The sequence below is a fragment of the Ciconia boyciana genome, chromosome 1 (genome assembly GCF_034638445.1).
Source record: "Ciconia boyciana chromosome 1, ASM3463844v1, whole genome shotgun sequence".
NCBI lineage: Eukaryota > Metazoa > Chordata > Aves > Ciconiiformes > Ciconiidae > Ciconia > Ciconia boyciana.
The window spans coordinates 80392611-80401677 of record NC_132934.1 but is presented as its reverse complement, the minus strand read 5'-3'; the positions used below and the strand labels follow the sequence as shown (position 1 = coordinate 80401677).

Sequence of the window (9067 nt, the reverse complement as noted above, 5' to 3'; positions counted from 1 at the left end):
GGGTTACCGAGAGCGTCCGCGGTGCTGTCGGCGGATGTGTTTCGTGTAGATTATTGGCCCTGAAATACTTGTTTCTTGCGGCATCGGGTATATCCACACACGATGTGCTGTTTCTAAAGTTAAATACCTTTCTTACCAGCTGTGCGGAGGAGGAGGGAGGGGAGGAGGCTCTGGTATCCTAGAAGACCTTCTCCGACAGTTGGGACTCCCCAACTGTCAACCTCCGTCAGGCTGCGCTCCAGTGGCTGTGCTCCCTCCTCTCCTTCACCTCATACCGCAATGACAGCTCTCCATCTTCTCCTGCAGCTGCTCTGCTGCTGTCCCCGAGGCTTGAGGGCCTCCTCTCCCCGTCTCCAGCCATCACCCCTGCTGGTCACCTGCCGGGGCCCTCACGGACAAGTCTCTCAACGGCGGGACAACGAGCGCTGGGTCTCATGCCTGTGGAACAGCACCATGGACCTGCGTTACCAGCCTGCCCCAGGAGCACGACCAGAGGCAGAGACGAAAGAGGGGCAGCCACCACCCCCACCACGGTGCTTCTGGTACCTGAACTCGGCCTGGGTAACGAACACATCACGCTGGTCAGGCCAAGTCATGCTGCAGACAGGCCTCCTACCGGGAAGCATTCCTCCACCCATGGCCTCCAGCCTCCTTACAGTGCAATGCTCATCTGCTTCATGCGCTGCACCCGAGTGCTTTCACCACAACGTGAGCATCGAGATGTCTGGGCAGGATATGCGACTGTTCGTGCTTTGGCCGCAGACACACCTGATCCACGCATGGCAGCCAGTAGAGCTGGGCTGGTGTGCACGCCTCAAGAGTGCCAGCTGGCAGTACCGCTTCAGCAGCCAGGGAGGCAGCCCCTCTACCCTCCTCCTTCCCAGCAGTGAGCACCAAGACACGCCACCACCTGCTGTCTACCCAACAGCCGAGCTGCATCAGACCTGTGCCACCTACTACAGCTACCGCTTGACTGTGCGCTACAGGCACCACGGGCTCCATGTTGCTTCAGTCAGCATCGAGCAGATGCCTCAGATAAGCCTCAGCCTCTCTCTCAAGGTAGAGCCTGACTTGCTGCATGTCCTCAGTGTCAGCTCCAAGCTCCTTAGTGTTTCTCAACAGCCCCTCAGCCTCTCCTGGAGGCTTCAGCCCCTTACGCCAAGGACACTGGCCTACAGACTGGTGGACACGCAGGCTATAGGAGGTTGGCTCCGTTCCTACAGTTCCTTTACTCTGCAGAGCAATTTCTGTGCCATTCCCACACCTCGGAGCCCAGGTGAGGTGGTGGTGGCCAGCATTTATTTTCATGTTGGTGGAAAGAGGTTCGAGGAATTGACAGGAGAACTACATCTACTCAATGGTACCCTGAGCCTAACTGCAGGCAGAGAAACTCCCACCCATGTCAATCTGCACCAGGGAAAGACCAACAGGAGCACTTACATTTTCAGGTACAATCACAGAACGTTTTACACAACCAAAGAAAACAACAGACCTACTTTCACAGATGGCCCTAACACACGCACTGTGTTCTACCAACACAAGGAGCTCTCCTACTTACTCTCCATAGAGTTTGTGGCCTTCCAGTGGTACAAGTTCAATATGTATCTTTATATGAATCAGAAGAGGGCTTTGTTTAGGTCTCTGGCAGAAAGAGACCTTGAAGTCCATGTTTTCAGCAGCGGCCGTCCTTCTTTTCTGCAGAGCTTTACTTATTTAGTGTGGTTTATCCCTGCACAACATCCGATGCTACAGTGCGAGTGGACCTTCCACCTGCAGCTTTTTGGAACACAAAAAGACCACCTTCTCCAGAACAGCACATACACATACAACGATCATGTAAGAAATGCCACACGTTTTGTCCGTCGCTCTGCTTTACCCTTTGATCCAGAGAAATACACGGGGTTTGTGGCAAAAGTGAACTGTACCAGAAGTGCACTTACACCAGCTCTTTTAGGAGTCAGAGTCAACAACTATGCTGCAAAAACCATAGAAGCACCAGTGTCTTGCCAGAAAGAAGCCTGTTACATACACACCGTGCAGATTCAGAAACCTGTTCTTCACACCTCTGTCCTGCGCCAGAAAAGGGGGACATCTTTTTACCTCTTTGTCAGATTGCTAGTAGACTGCAACGTCGGTATATCTATCAAGCCCTTGTGGCGAATCTATCCTGTTCGGGACACAACAACTATTCCAGACTGGAGAAAACCAATAAACTCTTCTTTGATGTATGGTGTAGAAATGATACACTTAACTGTTCCCAGTTTTACTTTAGATTATGGGTTGTATCTGTTTTATTTCACTGTTGCGATAACCCCAATTAGGACCACAACAGTCCTCAGGGGCTCAGATAAAGTTTATGTTCAGATTGAGAGCACCGATCTAGTGGCAAATATTGCAGGAGGCACATTCCGCACAGTGGGTTTTGCTGATAATTGGACTCTTGATGGCTCTGCATCCTACGATCCTGATTCACAGGAAGGACTAAAGGGAATCACATTTACTTGGTACTGCACTAAAGACGTGTCAGACTATAAAAACATGAAAGTCAGCCCAGGAAATAGATGCCATCCGGCCCAGAGGGATTTGAAATGGTTAACATCCTCAGGTCCAGTTCAAGCAATGCTACCAGAATCCCTCCCAGGAAACGCCGTGTACTACTTTCGTCTAGCGATTCAGAAGGATAGAAGGAGGAGTTATGCCGACCAAACTGTAGATGTGCAGCCCGGCTTCCCACTCCTTCTGAACGTGGCATGCCTTGAAAACTGTGGTAGCACTCTAATTCCAACAGAGAGATTTGCCTTGTCTGGAAAATGCCTGAATTGTAGAACAAACAGCCAGCCAGTCTACTACTGGTCCCTTTTTTCAGAAAACTCTACAGAAATTAGCTTTGACTGGTCTTCCAGAACCTCAACGGGGAGGTCTGGGGCTTACCTGTCTATACATGCTCTGACTTTTACAAAGACTGCACATCGATCCTACATACTTCTGTTAAAAGTAACTACCTGGGATGGTAGGTCCTCAATCTACAGACACGCATTTAAGGTAAATTCTCCTCCTACGGCTGGCAAGTGTACCATCAACCCACATTGGGGTACAGCCTTCCTGACAAAATTTGTTGTTCAATGCAGTGGATTTTCTGACAGCAATTTACCTCTGACATATAAAGTGATAGTAGCTTCCAATGTACCAAAAACTACCAAAATAACTTCTGTGGAGGAAAATACATTTGGCACAATTCTGTACTTTGGTTATCAGCCTAAAACTCCTCCATCTTTTCTCCCAGTTGGAGTGCCTTCTCAGAAGTACACCTTGACACTTTATGTTCAAGTCCGCGATTCTCTTGGAGCATTTACCCAACTGAGTTTATATGTTCGCGTACGGAACCCAGTTAACAGTCGACCACTAGCTGTTGTGTTTCATGAACTGCTGGCCTCAGTGAGCGGTTTAAGCGCACCGATGACATCTTATCTCCAGACTGGAGATTATTTTAGTGCAGGTTATTTGGCTTATCTGGCAGCCTCAGTCTTAAACTATATTAAAGCCTCACCAACTCTCCAGCTCCCTAAGGCTCAGTTTCGGGAAAGCCTGATTAAAACAGCCCTGAATATTTCAGTTGAGAGCACAATGGAAATCAACCAAGTAGTTGCTTCTCTTTCTCAAGTCACAGAGGAAGCTGATGAAGTGAACATTAGATCACAAGATCTTGCCATTAAGAAATTGACAGAAGTAACGGGAGTGCTGAAGATACAGAGGAATGAGAGCCATTGGTCTGAGGAAGCAGAAATTCAGACCAGTGGAATACTAAGATGCTTGTCCAACATCCTGAGAGCTGCTCTTCTGCATCGCAGGAATGTCAATGTAAGTGGAGTTAAACAAGTCTTCTCCATCATGGAAAATTTAACAGAGATAGTTTTTCAGGGCAAAGTCCCTGGAGAAACAGAAACTCTAATAGAAACAAAACACTGGAATATCACTCTGAAGAAAGATGAAACTTGGAACATTGCAAATGCTTTCTCTACCAGAAACACCTGCAGGAATTGCTTTTATCCATCACTGAAAAAGGGAAATTATTCAGGATTGCCTCAGGATGCTGTGATTTCCACTGCCCTTTTTGAGTTTGATGAGAACCCCTTCCCTTGGTTAGGTTACACATCAGAAATCGCAACAATGGTCTTGGGGTTCAAAATGGCAGAGACCAAGGCTAATGGGGATCTACTAGGGATCATGCCTGAAGGAGCAGAAATTACTATTGCTAGGAAAGATAAGGAATCTTCAACTTTTCAGTTAGCAATGGGACCCGATAAAACACAAGCTTACACAACTGGAGGATTTAGTTTTGAAGTCAACAGAAATACCAAGAGCATATACATCCAGATCCTGACAAAATTAAAAGTTACTTTCAAGGTACTAGTATTTACAGGCACCAACGTCACTCATGCTCATCCCATAGCCTCGTTTGCTGCTTTTCACAACATGTCAACAGTCGCACGCAAAAATGAGACAGCTAGCACTGACTGTAACATTAAGGCTCCCTATATTATCTGTCTCCCAGAGTCAATGCTGACAGCCACAGCTCAAGGAAGCGATGCAGACACTCATAACATCTCCATTGTCTTGCTGACACCCTATGTTATAAGGTACCAAACCCAGAGACTGGTGAGCATACACATTTTTAGTGATCAGTGCTTATTTCTGGATGGGGTTCAAAGTCTGTGGAGAGAAGACACCTGCAGGCTTGGCTCCTTGACTGACTGGCAGAGGGTACACTGTGTCTGCAATATGAAGCGGCGTCACAGAAGTCTGTCAGTCCACACTGCGTCAAATGTATCCACGTTTGACATCAGGTTCCTGGCAGCCAAAGTAATAGTTACCCCCAACACAGTAGATCTGGGAAAAACCCTGATAGCAGACATACCTAAAAACCCAGTGACCCTCTTAACAGTGGTCTTTATTTTTGCTGTCTACTTTCTTTTGTCCCTCTGGGCCATGAGAAAAGACAGGGCTGACAGGGACAGCAAAGGCAAGATTATAGTTCTGCCAGACAATGACCCCTTTGATAAAGTGAGCTTTTTGGTCACTTTATACACAGGCAGTCGCTGGGGAGCTGGAACCAAAGCAGATGTCTTTCTTCAGCTCATTGGCCAGAATGGCACAAGTGACGTCCATTGTTTACGGCACCCACATTTTCCATCTTTCCAACAAGGAAGCACTGATTGCTTTCTGTTAACTACTAAGAAAGATTTGGGGGACATTTGTTCCTTCAGGGTCTGGCACAATAACAAGGGCCCATCTCCAAGCTGGTTCTTAAGCAGAGCCACAGTTGAGAATACGTCCACCAGGAAGACCTGGTTCTTTATGTGCAGGAAATGGCTTTCTCTTGATAAGGGCGATCACTTATTAGAAAGGACATTTTCTGTCATAAACCCCAAGACACCTCTGCCCAGAATCGACTATTTTTTGATTAATCTTGCCAACAGCCTGACAGAGGGCCATCTGTGGCTCTCAATTTTTGCTCATGTTCTCACTGGCACTTTCAGCAGGCTCCAAAGGTTGTCTTCGTGTTTAGCAATATTATTGTTAAACTTGCTTGTTAACATTATGTTCTTTAATGCTGACAAGAATGAAGAATCTCCAATACACTTGAGGTATTTGAGATCAATAACAGTAGGAATTGAATGTGCTTTGCTTACCATACCTGTGGAAATGATTATAATTGCCTTATTTAAGTATTCCCAGAAGGAACCTTCTCCTCGTGGTGTGGCTCAGATGGACCCAAAAGTGAGTTCACCCCTCCTGACTGGAAATCTTAAGAACCGGAAGGAACATTTGCAAAAATTGTACCTTTCAGAAACTTCAGCACAATCGAGGAATATTAGTCCTTTGGAGAACATTCCTGGTCCCAGCAACTCACAGAGCCTGCCATGTTCCAGAAAGACAAGAAGCAAGGGAGCTCCCCAAAACTGGAGTAATTGCACAGTTTCTGAAAGAGGTGCAAATGTAATTGGAACAGAGGAGCAGACGATAACCGCAAATTCGCCTCCAATGGCTAAGGCCTGCCAGAGAAGGCAACCAGCAAATTCCAATTTTAGTAACAATTACACAGAAGAAGGGAGCAACTTTCAGAAAGAAAGGAAACTACTACGCATTACCTCCATGCCCTTTCGCAAGAGACCACACATAGTTTTTTATTGGTGGTGCGTCTATCTCTCATGGGCACTAGTTATAGCTGTCACTGGGCTATCATCATTTTTCATTGTGTTATATGGTTTATCTTATGGCTATCAGACTTCACTAGAGTGGCTTTTAGCATCTGCAATCTCCTTTATTGAGAATGTGTTTCTCCTTTCAATTCTAAAAATCAGTTTTTTCTCAGCTATGAGTACAATTCGTCCAAAATACTGTGAAAACATCACATGGTCAACTCAGGAAAAGTATTCTGAGATGAAGTTGGCTAAAGAAACGATGAGTGCTGATGAGAGGAGAGAGATTCACTTGAAACTTGCTAAAGTCAGAGGCACCAAGCAGTATAAGCCTTTAGAAGCTGATGACATTGCAAGCATGCTGAAAAGGGCAAAAATTAAAGTCAAGGCATTTATTTTCACAAAAGGTTTCAGCAGTCACCTTGTCTTTTTAACACTGCTATTAAATTTTGCCTATTCCACTGAGAACACCAACAGTTTCCACTACAACCGATTTATCCATAACCAATTCTCTCCACAACTCTCCAGTGTAGATAAGCTAGAACATATCTACGTGTGGGTGAAAGACTTGTTCTTACCTTTGATCCACAATGACATTCAGCCAACCTTTCTTCCCGACAGCTGGTCCAAAATCATTGGTTTGCCTAGGATGAGGCAAGTGCGGGCTAAAGGTACTGAGAAGAAATGTTTCCATCCTCACAGCTTTGTAAATAACTTTGTGATCAGTAAAAGTCACTGTCTTCACAAATATGGCAGTGACATCCCAGAGAAAGGTGACTATGCTGGCACTTGGACAAAGGTTGCCAACCAGTCTGTTTCCAAGGATGCCAGCAGTTACAGTGGGTTCACTTACCAGCAAAACAGAACTCCGTGGATGTATTATTCATATGGAGATTTGCACACATATGGACCAGCAGGATACACGCTTTACTTTTTCCCTGAAGAAGGAAGACTTAATTCAACAACAAGGCTGGATACTCTACAACAGAGCAACTGGCTTGATGAAAAGACATGGGCTGTGATCATTGAACTAACTACATTTAACTCAGATGCAGATCTCTTTTGCACCATCTCAGTCATATTTGAAATGTCTCATTTTGGGATCATAAAACCAAGTTTGTCAGTACACTCTTTTGCACTCCCCATTTTTCATCAGCAAACTAAAGCTCAAATGTTTGTGTTTGTAACTGTTCTTGCCTTTCTGTTCATTTACATTGCAGATGAGCTTCACATCATAGGCAAAGAAAAAAAAGATTATATTAAAAACATTTCCAATATAATCAACTTTGGCTTAAAATCAGCATTCCTTCTTTTTGTTTTATTAAAGATCATAAAGTTTAAGGTGGGAGCAGATATAGTGAAGTTTTACTTACTTCACCCAAATGATTTCATTCATTTTCATGCAGTTTCTCATTTAGATCAGATTTTAAGGACTACTATGGGCTTTTTAGCATTTCTTGTAGTTTTGAAAACTCTAAAATATTCTCAGTTTTTTTATGACGTGCGCCTGGCACAAAGATCGATCATGGCAGCCCTTCCTGGAATCTCCTCAATGGCCCTTGTGGTGGTGGTGTACTTCTTTGTATTTATGGCTTTTGGCTACCTTGTGTTTGGGCAGCATGAATGGAATTACAATAACATTATTCACTCAGCTCAGACAATATTCTCTTACTGTGTCTCAGCTTTCAGAGATACAGCATTTTCATCCAACAGGTTGCTGGGTGGTCTTTTCCTAGCCTCTTTCATGTTGGTGATGATCTGTGTCTTGATCAATCTCTTCCAAGCTGTTATTATGTCTGCCTATGGTGATATGAAACAACCTGTATATGAAGAACCATCTGATGAAGCACAAGCTGTTACTTTTGTATTGCAAAGGCTCAGGAGGATATTTTATCTTCTGATCTGTAAAACATCCAAAACCAGTGAGCCTGATCTTTTTCACAGTGTACTCTATGGGCAGCTTGAGAGAAGACATCAGCGCCATTTAGGGCTCAAGAACAGAAAAATAAATGGAAAAAAAAAGGTTTATCTTGTCATATGAGCAAGGAAAGATTTTGTATTCAAGATGACGTTTATTCTGTAATACTTGCATTTCAAATAAATGTTCATAAATAAATTATTTAGTTTAAGGATTTTTTAACATTCAACCCCTTACGAGTGATTGTGCTCAGATTTTCTCCAGACTATTTTGCATCAATTTCAGTGGTTCTTGGCTGTCATGGTGTGGTGGGTTGACCCCAGCTGGCAGGTAAGCCCCCTCCCAGCTCCTTGCTCACTCCCCTCCCAGCAGCATGGGGAGAGAATTGAAGGGCAAAAGTGGGAAAAAAACTTGTGGGTCAAGATAAGGACAGTTTAAGAAGTGAAGGGGAAAAAAACCCAAAACCACAAGTGATGCAAAAGCAGTCACTTACCACCTGCAGATGGATGCCCAGCCAGTCTTTGAGTAAAAGTTACTTTAAAAAAACTTCCCTTGCTCCAGTTTTCTTGCTAAGCATGACCTTATATCTCATGGCATTACTAACTCCATGCCAGCCAGAGCCAGTACACACAGGAACTGATGCCCATTTCACAGAGGTGATGCAGAAGGACTTCGCTCAGGAGTCTGAGCAGGACTCTCGCCTCTGGCTGAGCACATGCTAATATAAGAGCACAAATGGCTTGAGCTCTGAAAACGCTGATAAATCCTTCCTACTCAGAGCATGAGGAATAAAAGACAGGACAAGTTAGGAGGGTGCAACCCAGCAATTAAAAATAAACCTTCACAATGCTGCATTTGTATGCAGAAGGCTTTGTTACAGTGTCCCTTTGGAAGACATTAACCGTGGACTATAAAATCCCATTATTTAGCCCGGGGGGAGGGTAGTAGA

At 44.7% G+C, this 9067-nt stretch overlaps 1 protein-coding gene across 1 annotated transcript; it reads left to right on the top strand.

The window, feature by feature from the left end:
- The first annotated feature begins 187 nt into the window (after positions 1 to 187).
- Positions 188 to 8241, top strand: PKDREJ (polycystin family receptor for egg jelly). The gene has a single exon (XM_072850261.1). The coding sequence runs from the start codon at positions 280 to 282 to the stop codon at positions 8239 to 8241; it is 7962 nt and encodes a 2653-aa protein (XP_072706362.1). The 5' UTR covers positions 188 to 279.
- The last annotated feature ends 826 nt before the right edge of the window (positions 8242 to 9067 follow it).

Excerpts from the sequence above, each read along its gene's own strand:
- PKDREJ (XM_072850261.1), top strand. The coding sequence starts at position 280 with ATGACAGCTCTCCATCTTCTCCTGCAGCTGCTCTGCTGCTGTCCCCGA.